The sequence below is a fragment of the Drosophila santomea genome, chromosome 2L, assembly GCF_016746245.2.
Source record: "Drosophila santomea strain STO CAGO 1482 chromosome 2L, Prin_Dsan_1.1, whole genome shotgun sequence".
Taxonomy (NCBI): Eukaryota; Metazoa; Arthropoda; class Insecta; order Diptera; family Drosophilidae; genus Drosophila; species Drosophila santomea.
Window position 1 is genome coordinate 2,392,520 of NC_053016.2, and position 18,849 is coordinate 2,411,368.

The following is an 18,849-nucleotide window of genomic DNA, read 5'->3' on the forward strand; positions in this document are numbered from 1 at the left end:
AAGAACATTTTTTCTGTGGCTGTTATATAAATAAACATTTAAAGCAATAATTAGTTATGTTAGCATTACTTCAACTACAATAACAGTATAAAACCTGTTTAGATGTCGCGGAGTGTACGCTTGTGCTGGTTTTCTAAGCTGGCGAACGGTCACACAGGCGGACAGGTTTTTCTTTCGCGAACAATTAACATGGACAATAACATTATCCCGCTCATAATCGTCTTCTAGCCGCTTAAGGCCAGGTGAGATCATCATCATCGCTGGCCGTGAAATGCACCTGAAGATGCTGCCGTGGAAAGCGTGAGAAGTAGCAGGGAAATCGCTGGAAAGTCATTTGCAACGAAGTACTTAAGTAGATGAAACTGAACTGAAGATGCCAATCCTGCCAATACTCATTGGGGTACTACGCTTGTCCCTGGTGCAGGCCCATCAGGTGGAGGACGCCAAGCACCTTGATGGGTTCACCCTGCCCAGCCTACCCTCGGAACACCTCATCCGGTACCTGAACACCTTTCCCAAGCTGAAACAACAGCTACCGACGAATCTCACTGCGAAGGGCACCATTTCATCCGCCTGCTGGGGCCACGAGCGGGACTGCACGCCAGCTGGCCGCTTCCAAACGCCCCAGTGTCCTGGGGAGCACACCGGCTGGGCCAGGAGCAAGGAGGCACAGGTTAGGACCTTCTACAACCAGGCCGACTTCGGCTACATCCAGGAGCAGCTCTCCCAGCTGACGCCGCAATGCGTGCCAACTTATTTGGGCGATTCCTCGCTTGAGTGCACGCACTATCTGCGCTTTTGTCGTGGGCGGAATCTCCTCTTCGACTTCCGGGACTTGGTGCAGCGGGAAGAGCGCATTCGATACCATATGGATGTGCTGGGACCAGGACAGCTCCTGGGGCACTGCAATTTGAATCGAACTCGACTCGCGGGCGAGATGGAGCACATTGGATCGGCTCTGCAGTCTTGGGGCCCGGAGCTGCGCAATTTCGATGTCTTACCAAATCCCGTACTGGAGAGCGCACTCTGCGATGTGGTGGTGAATACGCCCACTTTCATCATGAAAATCGATGCCACGTACAACATGTATCATCATTTCTGCGACTTCTTCAACCTGTATGCCTCGCTATTTGTCAACCAGTCGCATCCAGCGGCCTTCAACACGGATGTGCAGATTCTAATTTGGGAGACCTACCCGTACGATTCGCCCTTCAGGGACACATTCAAGGCCTTCTCGCAAAGACCAGTTTGGACACTCAGCGATGTGGAGGGCAAGCGGGTATGCTTTAAGAACGTTGTGCTGCCGCTCCTTCCCAGGATGATCTTTGGCTTGTTTTACAATACACCCATAGTAAGTGAGGGCAAACGTGTACTTTGTATTTCCATAGTGACCTTCTTCTTTAAGATCCAGGGCTGCTCGAATAGTGGTCTGTTCCGCGCCTTCTCCGAGTTCATCTTGCACCGCCTGCAGATTCCCTACAAGCCGCCTCAGCAAAGGATCAGAATAACATATCTATCGCGTCGCACAAAGTACCGGCAAGTGCTGAATGAAGACGAGCTGCTGGCCCCCCTGGAGGCCAACGATAAGTACGCCGTGCAGCGTGTGTCCTATGAGAGGTAAGGAATGATAAAAGCCGCTACTTAGTCTTCAGTTTGATGAGTTTCCCCGGCAGGCTATCCTTCACCAACCAGTTGGCTATCACACGGAACACGGACATACTCATCGGCATGCACGGCGCTGGCTTGACGCACTTGCTCTTCCTGCCCAACTGGGCCTGCATTTTCGAGCTGTACAACTGCGAGGATCCGAATTGCTACAAGGACTTGGCTCGCCTTCGGGGCGTTCGCTACCGGACTTGGGAGCAGCGGGAGTTGGTGTATCCGCAGGACGAGGGTCATCATCCCGAGGGCGGTGCACACGCCAAGTTCACTAACTATAGCTTTGATGTAAAGGAATTTGTGCATCTCGTCGATGAAGCCGCCAAGGAAATTCTTTCCCACAAGGAGTTCCCTCGCAAGACATCAGAAAATCCCTCCACAACGCAGCACAACGAGCTGTAGATTGCCTCAATTGTGATTAAATGCATTTATTTTGCTTTATGCCAGACCCAAAATAAATCGGTATTATACAAAAGATTTCTTTTTTTTCGATTTGAATTTTGTAAAGTGTGACCAAAGCCCTACGCTTCTGTTCTGTTAATAGATGAGAGCTGACTGCTGCAAAATCGGCTATGTTATCGGCTAATTTACATTACTATTTGTTTTTGTTTACATTTTTCAACCGGCTTTAAACGTTCGTCATAATTTATAGTTTTATATGGTGGCTTAAGCTCTAGGACTTATAAAAACCAAACAAAATGGAGGCCGAGGTGGCCAACTTCGTGGAGCACGAACTGAATGAATTGGATTTGAGATCCTGGAGATCTATCAAGGAAAGTTTGGATAGTTTCCTCACCATACTGCCCACGTTATTGGGATTTATCCTTTCCCGCCTGCTTTGTGGACACCTGCCGCTGCTATCCACGAGGAGATTCCTCCTGGAGCTGCTTCTGATTGGATTACCCACCGTGATTTTGATCACAGTGGGGAGTGCCCATAGCTACACCTACTCCCTAGTCGTTTTCTTAGGTGTTGTGGTCTATATTTTCGGAAATGTCGCTCCCAATCCTCCAAATTACGTATATAAGGTTGGTAAGAGACCCATAGTCTTCACTCTGCTGAGAGCAACTGCCTACAGTGGCACCTGCGCCGCCATCCTGGCCGTAGACTTCCCTTCGTATCCCACGGATTACCGGAAAAGTCGGACTTTCGGAGCAGCTGTGATGGATATGGGGATTGGGCTGTTTGTGGTGACCATGGGATTGGTTTCGCAACGAGCAAGGAGCATCACTGATCTTGGAAAACTAAGGAGATCTGTTATTCCTTTGCTGGTCTTAGGACTAGCTCGCACCATTGTCATCACGGCGATCGACTATCACCAGGATGAGACGGAATACGGCAGGCATTTGAACGCCTTCTTCATACTGGGATTCACGAAATTGCTGGGCACTTGCTATAGTCTTTTGGTGAACTCTGATGAACAGCTCCTGGGACTTTCAATAGGTAAGTCCAGGAAAAATAATGATGCAATCAATTTTTATTTCCTCGACTTCAGGTTTGCTTTTCCTTCACGAACTGGTGCTCCAACTGGGACTCTCCAAGTTTGTCATGTCTTCTGCACCCCATGAAGGATTTTTCAGTGCCAATCGGGAAGGCTTAAGTTCCCTGCACGGATGTGTAGCTCTCTACTTGCTCAGCATTTACTTTGCCAAGTGGTATACCTCCCACGATAGCCTCAGTTATCAAGGACTTATAAGCAAGTTAAAGAGAATGATTTTCGTAGCCATTCTCTGCTGGAATTTAGTTTTTATAAGTTCTTTCCTAACGGGCGTTGCACGTGTAACGTTTAGTTTTGGCTATGTGATCTGGATTTTCGCTGTCTCCATAAGCCTTATTGTGATCTACGCGTTCTTCTTTGAGCTGAAACTTGTACGACCTGATATTTATTGTAAGAAATCAACTGTAGATGTTGTGGAAAAGAGCATATCCCTGCCCACCTTTGTTGAAAGCCTGAACATGAATGGTCTGACTCACTTTATGATCTCCAACTTCCTTACGGGAATGGTCAACATGTCCCTCGACCCTGGTCATCGAAATGATCTTGAGTCCGTTGTTATACTGTCCATATATATGTTTGTTTGTGCTGGAGTGGTCTTTCTTATGCTGAAACAGGGCATACGTGTGGCTTAGTAATTAGTAATTGTTGTATAAAATAAATTTTGAAATAAAAAGTACAGGTGAAGGTGTATTATTAATTGACCACAAGCTAAAAAGTACACAAAACTCATATAATTTGTGTAAATCCTTTCTGCCTAAGGACCACAAATAGACTCAAAGGGCATGATGCAACCATTCGGCATAACTAGGAAAAGGATAATGGGTGCCTCCGATTCGATATTGGAGGGAGATCTGTCTGCATCGGAGTCCTTGTAAACCTCGTACACCATGCAGCCATCGTTGCCACGAACCAAGCGGGTCCACAACCACTTTTGATCCTTGCGTCCTTGGGATTCCTGGGATTTAAGCTTGTCCTTCAGCTGCTGGCAGGCAAGCGAACAGGTGGAAATGGATCGAATCATTCGTTCCTTAATTGTGGCACTGCCGGCGTTTTTTCTTAACGGAATATCCTCCGCCGGGTGATCGAAATCCACCCTGGGAGTACGCTGCCGAGGACAACAGGAGGCGGCACTTAGCCGACTCGGACTCTTGATGCACGAGGATTTTGGAGTACTCACAGGACAGCAGGGCACTGGAGGAACTTTTGGAGTGGAGCAGCATCTCGGTGACTTGGGACAACAGATAGTCGACGGCTTGGAGTAGCAGGAGTTCCAGGCCGATGAACAGGGTTGAACCGAGCTGCTGGCGGAGCTGCAATGGCTTGGTGCACTGGGTGCTGGTGGAGGACCAGATTCGTTCTTAAGAGCGGATCCTACTGGGTATATGCTTGCTTAAGACACATTCTTCCTTTAAAGCCATCGTTTACTAACCTTGTTTCGCCAACTCCAGCATTGGAATTATTTTTGTGGCGCCCGATAGATAGAGGATGCGGTCCAGGATCGTCATGATGACCTCATCCGGATGCGGACCCAGCATGTCGAGGAGTGGAGCCTGCGGCGTCTTCTCCAATCTTAGACCTGGCGGACACTCACAACGCGTCGTCTGAGTTCCAGAGCAAGAGCTCATGGTTTCGTCTGCTAGTGTTGGTATAATTTTTCCCAATTTTTCCAAATGATTTTCTCCCAAAAAGCCGGACCGGAAGTAAGAGTTCTCTGAGTGCTTAGCATGGAGCTGCTTTGTCAGCAGCCAAGGGCAGATGTCAAAGGTGCGATATCCGGCTTAGGCACACGGCGAAGGCGTCACAAAAGATAAGATTTCTATTAAGGAAATGACTGGAATTGCCGCCATTGTCCCTGGGCAGCCAGCATGAGCACTGAGGCCGAGCAACTGGGCAAGGATATTTAATTTAACGGCGCAAACAAAGACCAAATCAAAGTTCAGCCTCCCGGGCCAGCTAAGCTCACAAGCGACCAGGGTTTAAGGACCGCGCAAATGACCAGCAATGTGCTCCTTATGGCTGAAGGAAAGCACATCAAAAGGAGCTTCAGCTATATAAAAACGTTTGTAATGTACATAAAGATTAGAGTTTTAAAATCACATTTAGTATTATGCAGACTTTAGTATCAGACTTTTAGTAATTTTCATGAAATATGTATATAAGCATTAGTAATATTTATCATATAAAATAATAACTAAAAAGAGGGTATCAGGCTTTCGCATAGCCGAGCATATGTTCTTTAGAATTTTTTCTATCCAACTCCAATGTAATTACGGCAACTGTTTCCGCTGCTGATGCGTAGCCTCTGTTCGCCATTTGCCATTCGACTTTGATGCGCTTTTAATGTCATATCCTGGCCAAGGACGAGGGCGTCGTCGGTGAATCTTATCTGATTTGGGCCAGCACAAATGCAATTTCCGTCCGCCAACCTTTCAACCCTTCCCCTCCACCAGCTATGCAGAGTTAATAGCTGGGAACCAAATGTAATCATATAGTGTACCAGGAGGCGTGTCCAGAAAAAAGCAACAGGATAAGGGAAAACAGGAGGGGAAACACGAGCACCTGTTCCCATAGAGGGTGGCTTTTTGGCTTTGATGACAGATTATTTTCATTAGCAAAAGCGGCGAATTGTTGTCCATTTCTGGGGAGAGTCGAATTATGAGCGTTAATTATTATGTTCATGTTCATGTTTTTCCCTTGCATGTAGAACATGACATCCTGATTGATGTGGCCAACAATCAGGTTGAGAATTGGTTTTCCCGCTTACCGCATCTTTTTTGAGCTGCCAATTTGCTGACGAGTTCCTTTTTTCGACTGCTCGTCAAATCGGATTCCATTCAGCAGGGCTTTCATAAAAAGAAATACTCGTAAATAAAAACCCAAATATATCTGTGCATATGCATGAGTGTGTCTGCGTGAAGGACTAAGCTTCTGGGCCCTGGGGAAATCGCTTAAGCCGTTCATAATGAATATCATGTGTGCATGTGTATGTGCCACACACATGGGAGTGTGGTGACTAAGCCGCAGGACCATTTGGGCAAACGGCAGCAGAGAATGTGCAATCTATGTATGTCTGAACTATAGCATACTTCTGAAGGCCCCTCGCTTGCAGGACACCTACATGGTCCTGTTTAAAGGGAAATACTTAAATGAATAATTTAGTTTCCTTAGCAGTAAGCAATATATAGTGGTACACGATGGAATCGCCCCCTCCTATGCATTTGGAATTTCCTTACAATTTCCATAGAACTTTGCAAAGTTCCACATCAAAAACTGATTCGTTATGGCTTCCTCAAGCGTTTCTCCGCCTCGAATCCTGCATAGCAGCCCACTGAGCTACCACAGGAGTTCGTGACTTGGGCTGGGGCACAGACGCCCCAACAACTCCAGGCACATGGCAAACAAAATGCTTATCGAACAACAGTTTTTATCGGAGCTTATGCGTCATGGCAGCGGGCAGAAGAAGCCCCACTCCCCACTCCTCAGGACCTTTGAAATGCTTTTAGTGAGCGAAATTGTGCAATTGTGGAGCAATCAATGCGAAGCCAAAAAAAGTGTTGAGCAAATCGAATGGGAATCCAGCACACAGAACGAAATATGGTTTATTGCTTGGCTTATAACAATTATTATACAGAATGAAAGCTAATATTTTTATGTAAATACTTAAACAACTGCTGAAAGGAAAGCAATAGTCCGCTTTTTCACGATTTTTCCTAGCATGCTCTTTGACATCCTCTTTAGCTAAGGCAAAATACGAGCTATTTAGTTGATAGTTAATTTATTTTAATTTATTTAGCTCTCTACGATTTTTGGTGTTTTTCCAGTGTGAAAATCCAGCGATGGATGGACAGACAATCGGTTGCCATGCTGACGCACTCGGTCTGCTCTGGGAGCCATCAAAATTGCGTTGCTGTTAAATCGTGCGGAAGCTGATATGATTATGGCCATCCGAAGTGCACTGCCTGGTTGTCAGTGGAAACCCATTGCCTAGTTGCATTCTCAACGATTGCAGCAATTAGCAAATATTTTTGAAAGTGCCCCAAACGAGAACTCCTTTTTTGGGCAATCGCATTAAGTGATTCCGTGTCCTAAGCACTCTACTTAGTGCCCATGGTTATGGGGCCCAGGCATTAAGAAGATTAATTCGCAAAGTCGATTGTTGTATTTTTTTCACTTGGCAAATCTCAGATAACGCCATGCATCATTGTGTCAAAGATTTGACAAATCTTTGCGAGGCCAACAAAAAAAATAAAGAACTGGAACAATTTCACATTTCTCAAGTTGAAATGCGAAACCAGCCGTCGGTTTTCGGTTTTCCCCCATCAATTCGAGCTGCTCTAAAAGGAATCATTATATAAGAAAAGTTTGCTTAGGGAAGTTGCCCCCGTTTTACAGGAAAACAAATGTAAGGAGCTTGATAAACTCACACAAAGACCGAAAACATTGCGAAAAAATCGCAATAAAAAGCCGAGACAGGACATTGCCCCTCAGCTCAGTGCGCATTTAATAAAGCCTCACAAATGGAATGACTTGCCTCGGTTCTCCCTTTATTTTTGCCTTATTTTTTTATATTTGCCGCACAGCAAAGTCAGCAGCGTAACCGCAACACGTTAACGGTTTCGGTTTCACTTTGTGATTTACAACAACAGAAATCGGGGATTGTATGTCCCAACCCCTCGTCAACGTCTGCCATCCTGGCCTCAGTTTTTTTTTCGTCCTGCGCCTGGCGCGCTCATGTGTGAAAAGGTACTTTGGGAGTTCCCTCAGACGGCAATCGTTTTCCCCAGGATCTCCGGCTTCAGGCTGTTGCACTTGCCGAAGGGAAGGGATATCTGGGAGATAGGAACACCCTTCAGATACTTCTATATTTTTAGGTATGGGTGTACCAGTATACAAATTACCCACCCAAGGGAATCGATTGATTTTAGCCGATTAAGCTGATATCCCAGATCACATTTTGATTTCATTTGTACCTTTGATTTGGAAAAGCAATTTTCTGAATTCCAATAAAGGGTTCCGTCTGGCAGAAATTTTAAAATTTCTATCGTTAGAACTGGCTCAGAAGACGGCGAAATTAAAATTCAAAATCGGTAGGTGGCCACTTCCAAGTCATTAATTTCATTTAGAATGCCAGAGTTAAACGAACGAAACTTTTCCACGTGCCGCACATAGATAAAGATAAAGATATAGATGGCAACAAGGGCGCTCGCGTTGTCCCAACAACCTGGCAGGGAAGGACACCACCCATCCTTAACCTTGGACCTTCCACCCCCCAAAAACCCATGGCATTCTTCGAGTTTTATCGGGCGGACAGCATCATGCATATATTAAGCGTAAATTGGCTTGGCATTCATTCCGAAGAGCTAATAGAAATGTCTGCTAGTTAATTTGGCGTCATGAAGTTGAATGAATCTATTTGGGAGTCCGTTGCTCAGGAGATGAATATACTCTGAAGTGGTTAGAGCAGAAAGAAGAGCAATATTTCAGAAAACGGTCTAAAAAAGTCGTAGAGCCAAAAACTCGACTGTTTTGTGTTGCCAACAACCTATGCTAACTATCCGCATCACTTCTGGGAAGATTTGGAAAAAATTTATTTTTAACCATTTTTCGCATTTTTTAACCATCATAAAATTTAAAAAAAAATTTCAAAAAATTAAAGTTCCAGATTTTAACTCTAATCGATTATGCATGAAATTACGAACTCAACGAGGTATGGCATTTCAAATTTGCATCATTTTTTACGTTTTAATGGCCAAATTACTGAAATTGTTATGCCAAAAATATAAATACGGACAAATTGGCTAAAACTTAAATTATTATATTATATTCTTTTTGCGTTTACATGCTTTTATTTGAGGAGGAAGGCATTTCATCAGCATTCTCTTTTTCTTGTATATCACTATTTTGAAGGAAGTTTGTTTCGATGTTTTCTGCAATATTTTTATCCGGCTCCTCCATGTTGTCTGCATCACTATTTGATATATTTGTAGGTATCGTTGTTTCACCAGTGTAATCAGCTTCTTTAGGTAATAATTCCATATCTTCATTGGAAGTATTTGGCATTTCTGTATCTATTTCGGCTTTCTGGTTTCTTTCTGTTGGCGGTTTTATGGGGTTATCGTCTAGCGAGATCTGTGATATTCTAGGCAAGTCCTGAAACGTTTTCAGAAAATGTTTCCTAAACTCTTCTTCGGGATCTTCTCTATCGTCTGTTTCAATTAACTCTCTTTTTTTCTTCGTCGAATTCCTTACACAATTATCTGAAAACTCCCCACTAAAATCAGAATTGAGTTCTGATTCCATTGAATCTGCACTCATCCGGTTCCCACGACATATATCTCCAGAGATTCCGGAGCTATCAAGCTTTACTCCACTCTCGTCTATTTTACCATCTTCGGGTTTGCACTTATCACATAAAGAAAGAGTGTCTGGTATTATATCTTCATTGGTGTCGATGGAATGCACATCATCTGGTGAATTATAAGTATGTGTGCTGAGTAACACTTCTTGAGCCCTGTGGGTCACAGGACCTTCTCCAGATTCTGTAGGGGACTCTACCTTTTTTCTGGTTCTTGTTACTGGTGTACTTGTTTCCACCTCCTCTTCATCGGTATTGGAAACTTCCTCCATTATGCCCCTTGACTACATTTTTAAAATGAATACGAGTTTATTCTTTTCGATTTTCCCATGGAGCAAAGCCTATTACTCGAGTAGAAATTTTCCTATTTCCCACATTTTTCTTTAATTTTGATTAATAGATCCACACATTTTTTCTTAATCTGTGTGTGCTATTTTTCTTAATTATCAGTAGTAATTTTTTTCCAGATTTACTTTGGTCAATATCTTTTGACACTCTTGCTAGGTTTCAATCATTTTTTATTCCTTTTCCACAACCAATAAAATAGTACTAAAAAGATAAAATAGGAGAGCATAAAAGCTCATAAAACTGCAATAAGAGTGAAAACTATGAAAGCTGTGGTCCATTGACGTCATCAGGCGAGAGTCTCCGTCGAAGCGCAATGTTCAAAAAAAGATATGGCCATGCCGAGCAATAACAAATCTGAAAACCACCCTTTCCAATGGCGGGAAGCACCTTTTCAGCGGTGGGCGGGGCAGCAACCCTTTTTTGCGAGTGGGCGACGGCGACACTCCATTAATTGAAGCCCCAGGATTACGGGAAATGGCATTGTCTTCCGAAGGAACACCCGCTGCGAAGTCCCGTACAAATCTTTATAATCCTCGATAATTTCGTTAATGGCTTTAATCACTTACTCGCAGGAATGAAAGGATTAGAGCGAAGCAGCGGGCATAATTTAAATAACATTTAATTTTATGCGGACTCGGCGAAATTTTCAAATGGCGGCCATTGCGATGGAAGGTCCTGGCTCCTCCTTTTGCTCCCGTGTCCTTGTGTGCATAAGGTCAAACACAAGCACATACACACGTTGTACGAGTATGTACGTGGATACAAGTATGGTTATTTACCTAAACGCTACAGAAGCATGTAGATACATATATACGCCCAATTAGGCGGCAACAATTGTTGCCACTTGCGTGGGGAAACTCAACACTCCCCTCGACCGAAACTCAACACGAAAGTTTTCCATTTTCCGGGCGGGGAGTCCTGAAAGCTTCGCCTTTGCGGCGGCAGCTATAAAAACCCCGGCCCAGTGACTGGCGCCACACACAAACCACAAACGACGCCCAGGAATCGGACGTGAGAAGGGAGCAGGTCCCGGAAAAACAGGAAAGCAGAAGGAAAATAGAAAATAAAAGGGGAATCCCCCTCGACACATCAAGGACATGCCTTGGCAAGGACCTCGACTCCTCTGGCTGCACTGCCGACGGAACTGGCGGACGTTTGGATATGGAAGTGGAAGTGGGAGCCCAGGAAGCCAGCTCTCAGTTGCTTGGAGTCGATATCAAAGGATCCCATAATTCGGGCTTAGTTCTTATCGCTGAGCCCTGCTAGTATATCTCTCAATGAACCTAAAGAATATCATAGCAACATCATATCAATCCATATCGATCTAGACCTATGATTAGTTAATTGCTTTATTGCGGTATTGTTTTGTAATTCAATTGGAAAACAAATGTGATTTTATGTAAATAAAATGAGTTACTTGTAATCAAAAAATGAAATTGGTATTATTTTCTATATAGGAACTTCTTGTTAATAGATTTCAGAGGATAATATTTATGGCAGATGTGTTATTAATTTATTGTTAGATTTATATATTTGGTGTTTGTGTAAAACTTAAATACTAAAGATGTAAGATTAAAGATTTTGTTAAGCCCAAAAGATTGGTAAGCAACTAAGTAATTATTTAAAATTTTATTAAATACCTTCAATGGTAGATTTTAAATATAAATTTGGAATCTCCTACTCGGCTATTCAAACTCTAGAGTAATAAAAGCAGCAAAGTGCAAACAATCGATGCGATTGAACCGCCCACAAAGGCGACCATCAAGTTGGCAAATAACCAGGTCTATTCCGACCCCTGCCGAATTCCAGGATGCCCAAAAGTAATCAGAAAAGTTTTGTGAATTGTGGTGGGCGGTGCTAAGAATTTGCATATGTCAACACGAAAGAGCAGCACCAATTGCCCTGGAACACAATTTATTTGCCGTTGGATGGAAGGCAGTGAAGCACAAGAGATACATTTGCTCGATGAGCAAAATTGAAATGTTAATTACACTGGGGATGTTTCACGACTCGGAACCGCTTGGCAAACAGTTTAAAAAACAGTCGAGAGCGATGTTTAGACACTGGCTAAGCAAACAATCCGGCTGGTTCGTGATTTGTTTGCTCAGCTCTTAATCGGACCGGGTTCTGAGTAGTACTCCTCAATCTGAAAAGCCAGCGGCAGCGAAAGTTTAATATGCCATCGATAACCCCGGGTGGCAATATCAGAAGCTAAACGCTGCTAAAGTTGGGGGATGTTCTGGCGTATCCTTACTACTCCATTCCATGCCATCCCATCCCAGAGATATTCTTCTGTTGACGATGATGAGGTGTGAATGCCACCGCAGGATCTGCCTTTGTTTTATGCCTTCATCATGGCGAATCCAGCTGTTGTGGCATCCACTTGAGGTTAATTGAATTTCATTGCGTCCTTGCTAAATGGAAAACGTTTTTTCCCCATTTAATCTGGTTAGCTGGTTATCTGAAATGTGTGTGGTACCTGCATAGCAGCAATATTAATTGAATCCGATGGTAACTGAAAAGTTTTCGGCCTGCCTAATTTGATCTGGATGCTTTAGTGCTGTTTCGTTTACGTAAAATTCAAGCTTCACTTATTTCTAAATTTATTTAGTTGCTCATGCTAACACTAAATTATATGATTTTCCTATGCTACATTATTTTACTACTTGACGAGTTCCCACATCGAGTTTCCCAACTTTGGAGACACATTAAAAGGATTTGGCGTGGCACGTGCCTTCGCACACTCGAGATGCGTGATGAAAAATAATAAAAAACGAAAGTGGAAACTTGAGGAAAAGCGCGGAATTACCATTTATTTTCAAAGAGCGTGTTTATTTGGCTATTTATTCAATTTTAATTTCAATTCTTTCCGCGCCTTTCTCCCTTAGAACAATCGGTCACGGGCGCAGAAGAAATAGATGCGATTACATTTAATTGAATTTTTTCCGCGCTGTGTTTGCTCAAGGAAAGCCAAAAACACAATTGAACGTATTGTATTACCAATCGAGAGGGAAAAGAAAAAATAATAAAAATGCGTATCGCGATTGCCAATACGGGGAATAAAAGAAAAGTCGGAAAACGTGATGCGGCCAAGTATTCAAATTACGATTTTGTTGGATTTTGTGGGGCAAACTTTGGGGTCGAAATTGAACTGAGCTTGTTACATTGAAGTTCCCTCATGCATTATTTATAGCCGAACTAACAAGCGGTAAGTAGTCATAAAAATCCCGCACTGAAATTACCTGTTGATGAGCCACAACTTGCTAGTTTAACCCTCAATTACGAAAGTCTCGGGGGTGAAATTGAATCACATGAGCGGTGAAACCTTTGCACTCCCGGGGGGAGAAAATTAAAATTTCATCAAGCTGGCGGTATTAAGAAACACTTGGCGCGCTAAATCAATTTGCCATTTTATAAATCTTCATTTCGCACCTGGGACGTGATCCTGGCGGGCGGAAGCCACAGGTGGTCCTGCCAAAGGAAGGAAGAAAGGAGCCAGGAGCTGTGGGCTAAGCCCCAAACTGAAACGTGACTCCACGCGGCAGCGAAGGATTTGCACTTTTACTTGTATTTATTTTTTGGCAAGCATTTTATTTGCACGCTCATTTCAATTAGCTAAATGCCCTGTTTCACACCATTTGCCTGATTGTTTTCCTTGACCAAATGTGTGGGTAGATGTGTTTTTTTTTTTATTTTGGGGGTTCATTGCCCATTTGGGGACATTTTTAATTTGTGTAATGCCCTTTGTGATCTCTAAATGGTTCGCTACTAAGTGCACTCCAGTTGCGTATTATTGTTACACTCATCGTCGACGACAGTGAGCTTTTAAGAAAATTATACAATTGCATTATGACGCCGCACTGACCACTTTACAGCCTCATTCCCATTGCTATCTCTAACGATAGAGTTTAAAATTGCCAACGCATCGAAAAGCCAGGGGAGTTCCTTTGGGCCTCAGCACGCCAAAAAGCGCAGTCGAGGGAAAGGATGGCAGGGCGATGTACTACAAATCGCTCAACGGGCGGCCCACGAAGGACGACTGTCAATGTTTTCGCCTTTTTGCAGTCGGTGGGTGGCATAATTTATGGCCGCCCATCGTTTCCCGTACTCCGATTCGGGTTTCCCGCTTCTCCACTGCGGTTATTAAAATGCTCAATGCTCTTACCCATACCTAAGTCCTGGTGGTCCACACTCCGGTTCTCAGTCACTCCGGTTTTCAGCCAGGACATCAGGACTCCGCCGACTCCAGTTCGCATTGTCGTCAGACAACTGCAAAAAAGTGTAGCACACTCGCCGGCGCCGTCTAATGGCAGTTGAAGGACCACGCACAGTGGAACTTAAACTATTCTATAGAAAATCTATTAAATGTTTCCAAGATGCCTACTTTCAAATATGAATTAACTTATAACAATGCATTAGCTCTTTTTATTTGTAGCCATTTAAAGACATTTAAATACGTTTTCTATGTTTACTATTTAAAGTTTTCATTTCAACATCATGTAACTCTGCCCACTGTCTAAGCTTCCCTTTCGTCTGATAATCAATAAAATGTTTTGGCATTTACTTTCATTGTTTGCTGCTGCCGTTGCAACGCCCCCTTCGCCACGCCCACGCTCAAGGACTTTATTTGCATATATTTCGAGTGGCAACTGGCAAGGCATATTGCCGGGCTTTATATCCTGCCGTTCGCCGTGCTCAAGTCCTTGCCACCGGGCGTGCCTCGAGAATTGTTTCACTGTCGTCGTTCATTTGGCTTGATGTCCCAAAGACTGAAGACACAACATGAAAGTCGCTTAATCTACTTAAATGTCTTTGAGTTTGAAATCTCCCCCGTTCGGCCACTACAGAATCTTACACTTAAAACTACAAAATATAAACTGGGAATGTTTTTGGAATCATTTACAAAGGTTTCAGGAAGTAAGCAGTTCCATCTGTAAGAAACTCTGTTCGGCATTAATTGAGCTCTTCATTCGTGCAGCAATTGTTTTCAGTGCAGCCATGTCTCTGCGAATTGAGACAGGATTGCATCCCCTCTGACAATTGCGTTATTAACATGGATTTATGGCGTATCGCTCGCAGACTTAAGGCCGCTATTAGCGCTCTAAGATGTAAACAAGCTGGGACCGAGGAAAAGTTTCCAAGGAGCAGGACGACGACTCACATGTCAATCAACCCAACTGCAAGGTAACAAAGCAGAAAAACGCAAAACTCAGATGGTAATTCGCGGGAGAAGCCGAAAAGGTAGCATCAGATAATTTCAATTAAAAATGCCTTTGAAAAGGCATTCGGTGGCTGGCTGGCAGGGCAACCATGACAAAGCGTCCCATTGATGTCCTTGTCCCCTTGTCCCCCTGTCTCCCGACGTCCTCAACTGCCGTATCAGCAGTTTTAAATCAGGGGAAACCATGGGTTGATTTTGGATGGGGTGGGGATAGATGTTACATGGGGTGGTGACTGCAGCTTAATTGAGTTTCGCTTTGACGGCAACCGCATAAAAGGCAACAACTTTTAAGTATTCGCATTCACAGCAATTAAAGCCCTGCGCCTGGGAGACCTGGACTTGGGCAGAGGAAATTTAATATTTTCTAATGATGACAAACACATTTTGTGGTTTCTTCACACAGATGACCAAGGGAACAAGGCCAGTTTAACGGAGGGTTGCAGCTCAAAAAATAACTTCTTGTTTACCTAAAGGATAAATACTTTAAAGTGAACTAAAAATACAAGAATAACGTTTCTTTTCTAAGCATTATCTCCGTTATTTGTATCGTAATATATATATTGCTATTCGCAATGATTCCATTTCAAAACTTTTTTAATTCTGCCACCCCTTACCCTTAATGCCCAGATTTGCCAACTTTGTGGGGGTGTAGAGATGTGTGTACATGTCTGTTTACAGCATCATAAAGTTATCAACTTGAGGGGCTTGTTGTTGCGATGACGTAGCAAACAAATTTCCACAGTTAACAATGGGCACGTCGTCGCTTCTGTTCCGTTGGCTCCGCGTCCACCACGCCTGTCACTCCATCCTGCAGTCATTTTGTCAGCCCGTCGAACCCATCCCACCACTCGTCCTGCTGCCCGATCCTTGATGGCAGCATAATTGATGCACTCGAGCGTAAGTGATTAGATTCATTATGATGCCTGGCAGGCAATGGCAACGGATCTTCTTCTTCGTGGAGGCAGTTGAAAAGCCGAAAAGGGGGGTATCAGGTGTCCAATGGCGAAGTGAAATGTTTGAAAATTCATAATAAATGTATTAAAACCGATTTAGGGCACCGGAAAAGCACGGACTGGCCGTGCCTGCTAAATGATGTGTGACAACATTTTTATTGCCCGCTCTCGTTCACCCTTATCCTGCGGTGGAAGGGGTAAAAGCCAACGTGCGCCAACATTAATCAAGGCATTCTAAAGATTCAGACTCGCATTTATGAGTAAACCCCTGCGTTTTGAGGGTAAAACTCAAAAAACGAACGCCACAACAGAAAGCGGCACACGCCGGGCGACAAAAGCATTTGCTTCCGGTATACCGCCGCCTGTCACCAGGACTTCTACACTCGGCGAAAAAATGTCCCATAAACTTGGGAAGAGAAAACAGAAACATTTACACTTTGCAAATTGTTATTTATATTTGCACGTGAAAAATCAAAGAAGCTTTTTGTATCTATAGAAACCCTATAGTGTTTTTTTTGTATGCTGCTCAGTTTTTTTTTCTGAGTGCAATAAATAGGAGGCTATGTGTTTCAGTAGGTGGGCTGCCTGCGCATTGTAGCTTGAAATAAAGTTGCACTGACTGACGCTTTTCGCCTTTTGTATTCTGCTCTTATTGTTGTTCGGCAAGCGAAGAGAAAAATGTATTTCGAGTGAATAAATGTAATATACTTTCTATGACCCTAATGGATTTCGTTGTTGTTGTGCGACGGACAAAGGAGTTGGCCTAAATGGAGGCATATGCTAATTAGAACGGGTAAAGCCATCCGTCCATGTGGCGTAGTAAAAAGAAACTACAAAAATATATGATAGTTTCATGTCTCTGTAAATCCTTAATATACTATATGCTATATGCCATAAGAAAAATCTCCCACAGAACAGACATCTCCGAATCCCCCGTTTCATCGCTTCCCCTCGCAGTTTCCATCATATCTCAGACGCTTCCAGCTATTTGCACACAAACAAAAATAAATATTAAATCTCAGAAATCGTTTTTGGGCAGGAACACACCCTTAACCCCCGACCTGCAAGCCTCCCCCCTCCGAAGGATTCGCATTGCTACGCTTATCGAGCAGCACAGCGTTTAGTTTGGTGATTGAGTGGGTGGACATGTGGATTGACAGCATGAGTCTGCTGAATCCACACAGAAGCTCATCAATTTCCCGACTTGGTGGGAAAAGTACTCGCTTGTTTTTGCGTAATTCGCGCTGATATTCGATAGCTTTTAAAGTCGTCACAGTTTCGGCTGGTAATTAAAACCGCGTGAAACCCTTTCACCGACAGTAAGCCGCAGACGCCCATTCCCATAATTCACTCATAAATCAGACAACGAAAAGCCATACATCATACACACCGTGGGGAATCCCCCGAAAAAAAAGTACACAGAGTTGACAAAGCTGCAAAAGTTATTTTGTAATTAGTGCAAGCGGCAAGGACAACGGGAGGCCGCCGCGTGGATAAGGACACAACAGGCCCAACAGGATAATGATGATTATGCTGGCGCAATGAAATTGAAGACGACTTTCTGCCGAAGCTGCACTAATTACCGCTGACGTGCGATGGAAACTGGGAAGCCAGCGGAAGTCCTTCCCCAACTCCAGGACGAAACTCCGTCGAAGGGACTGTCAACTCAAGTTTGACACTTTTTTGCTGGCAATTTATGAGAGCGGGCCAACAGCTAAGGTTGCCGACTTGAGCACAGTGGGTGCGAAAAAAAATTATTCACAATGAGGAAAATTATAAATTTGTTATATTTATAATAACAAAATCAGATGTATAAAATAAGATATTACTCCAAGAGAATAACATATTTAACTAGCATTTTTGCGGGTTTGAGTTTGAGTGGTTACCCTAGGATACTTTCCACTGTGCACCATGGGCACTGACTGACACTCGATCCGAGCGACAACGTCGCCACTTAGTTTAGAGTTTTATGAGCGCAATTCGCAATTCGATTATTCTTCATTTACGTCAATCAATGTGGATGGCGCTTTTAGCCGCTAGCCGTAGCCTCGCACCCTTAATCGCTTTGTTTAAATAGTAAAACGGCGCACGGATTGGGCATTTTTCGAAATTTAATATCGCAGATGAGCGACTGTTGATGTGGCTGCTTTTATTGTGCCGCCGTCCTGTCTGTGGAAAATCTGTCTGCCCCGAAGTCTGGCTCATCCCGTAGATGTAGATATACTCATAGATGTATCTGTATCTGTATCCCTTTCGAATGCGAAAATCCCGCTGCCGTTTTGTTGACTTTCCTTTCATTTCCCAGCTCGGCAGTTTCCTCCTCCTGCTTCTTGTTTATTTCGCTTTGCTGTTTACTTCCGCAACTTTATTATAGCTTTTGGCTGAGTTGCAACTGTTTGCTGCCTGTTTGCTTTATGCTTATGAGGGTTAGGCCAACGCGTCGTATTAGCAACGTGGCCAGGACATCTGGAGGGGATCCTGGAATGGGACTTCGAACGGAAGCGGGCATTTCTTTGGGGCATGGACTTTTGTGTGCTATGAATCGATGCGGTTGATGAGAATCGAGGCAGTTGCTTACACTGTTGACCAAGATTATTAGCTACTTAAAGTGCCCATTGAGAATAGTGAAGTTGAGCAAGACTTACGCACATAGTCATTACTTAGCAAACTTGGTAAGTAACCGGTCCAATTAGTATATCCTTGCGATAAATGAAATGTGAAGAACAATTGTCTAACTCTAGTATAGTTTTTAATGTGCTGTATACCCACTTGAATATCTAACGCTTCTAAGGACTTTCTAATAAAAAAGCTTTTA

The 18,849-nt window shown here is 43.6% G+C and overlaps 5 protein-coding genes across 7 annotated transcripts; 3 read left to right on the forward strand and 2 right to left on the reverse strand.

Moving 5' to 3' along the window:
- Positions 1-145: 145 nt before the first annotated feature.
- On the forward strand, positions 146-2,136 carry LOC120458361 (EGF domain-specific O-linked N-acetylglucosamine transferase). The gene is made up of 3 exons (XM_039645975.2): positions 146-1,351; positions 1,406-1,617; positions 1,674-2,136. Exons 1-3 carry the CDS (start codon positions 374-376, stop codon positions 2,059-2,061), a joined length of 1,578 nt encoding a protein of 525 aa, XP_039501909.1. The 5' UTR covers positions 146-373; the 3' UTR covers positions 2,062-2,136.
- Positions 2,137-2,248: 112 nt separating this feature from the next.
- Positions 2,249-3,833, forward strand: LOC120458506 (uncharacterized protein At4g17910). The gene is made up of 2 exons (XM_039646174.1): positions 2,249-3,102; positions 3,155-3,833. Exons 1-2 carry the CDS (start codon positions 2,358-2,360, stop codon positions 3,787-3,789), a joined length of 1,380 nt encoding a protein of 459 aa, XP_039502108.1. The 5' UTR covers positions 2,249-2,357; the 3' UTR covers positions 3,790-3,833.
- Positions 3,832-4,900, reverse strand: LOC120458507. Of its 3 annotated transcripts, XM_039646177.2 has the most exons (3): positions 4,587-4,900; positions 4,335-4,531; positions 3,832-4,262 (listed from the first exon to the last, which is right to left on the reverse strand). In XM_039646177.2, the coding sequence occupies exons 1-3, from the start codon at positions 4,780-4,782 to the stop codon at positions 3,912-3,914; spliced, it is 744 nt and encodes a 247-aa protein (XP_039502111.1). In that variant the 5' UTR covers positions 4,783-4,900; the 3' UTR covers positions 3,832-3,911. The 3 variants fall into 3 exon arrangements, with proteins under 3 accessions (XP_039502111.1, XP_039502109.1, XP_039502110.1); XM_039646175.2 differs by having other exon boundaries at positions 3,832-4,531; positions 4,587-4,898; XM_039646176.1 differs by having other exon boundaries at positions 3,832-4,528; positions 4,587-4,895.
- Positions 4,901-8,951: 4,051 nt separating this feature from the next.
- On the reverse strand, positions 8,952-9,897 carry LOC120455265. The gene has a single exon (XM_039641269.2). The coding sequence runs from the start codon at positions 9,782-9,784 to the stop codon at positions 8,993-8,995; it is 792 nt and encodes a 263-aa protein (XP_039497203.1). The 5' UTR covers positions 9,785-9,897; the 3' UTR covers positions 8,952-8,992.
- Positions 9,898-10,845: 948 nt separating this feature from the next.
- On the forward strand, positions 10,846-11,273 carry LOC120455172. Its single transcript, XM_039641106.1, has one exon. It carries the CDS (start codon positions 10,958-10,960, stop codon positions 11,090-11,092), a length of 135 nt encoding a protein of 44 aa, XP_039497040.1. The 5' UTR covers positions 10,846-10,957; the 3' UTR covers positions 11,093-11,273.
- Positions 11,274-18,849: the final 7,576 nt, after the last annotated feature.

What these genes read in the sequence shown, in the direction of transcription:
- LOC120455265 (XM_039641269.2), bottom strand. Translation starts at nt 9,784, where the DNA reads ATGGAGGAAGTTTCCAATACCGATGAAGAGGAGGTGGAAACAAGTACA.
- LOC120458361 (XM_039645975.2), top strand. Translation starts at nt 374, where the DNA reads ATGCCAATCCTGCCAATACTCATTGGGGTACTACGCTTGTCCCTGGTG. An exon ending in TGTTTTACAATACACCCATA is followed by an intron (nt 1,352 to 1,405) that starts GTAAGTGAGGGC and finishes TTCTTCTTTAAG; the next exon opens with ATCCAGGGCTGCTCGAATAG. An exon ending in CAGCGTGTGTCCTATGAGAG is followed by an intron (nt 1,618 to 1,673) that starts GTAAGGAATGAT and finishes TTTCCCCGGCAG; the next exon opens with GCTATCCTTCACCAACCAGT.
- LOC120458506 (XM_039646174.1), top strand. Translation starts at nt 2,358, where the DNA reads ATGGAGGCCGAGGTGGCCAACTTCGTGGAGCACGAACTGAATGAATTG. An exon ending in GCTCCTGGGACTTTCAATAG is followed by an intron (nt 3,103 to 3,154) that starts GTAAGTCCAGGA and finishes CCTCGACTTCAG; the next exon opens with GTTTGCTTTTCCTTCACGAA.
- LOC120455172 (XM_039641106.1), top strand. Translation starts at nt 10,958, where the DNA reads ATGCCTTGGCAAGGACCTCGACTCCTCTGGCTGCACTGCCGACGGAAC.
- LOC120458507 (XM_039646175.2), bottom strand. Translation starts at nt 4,782, where the DNA reads ATGAGCTCTTGCTCTGGAACTCAGACGACGCGTTGTGAGTGTCCGCCA. An exon ending in GCTGGAGTTGGCGAAACAAG is followed by an intron (nt 4,532 to 4,586) that starts GTTAGTAAACGA and finishes GCATATACCCAG; the next exon opens with TAGGATCCGCTCTTAAGAAC.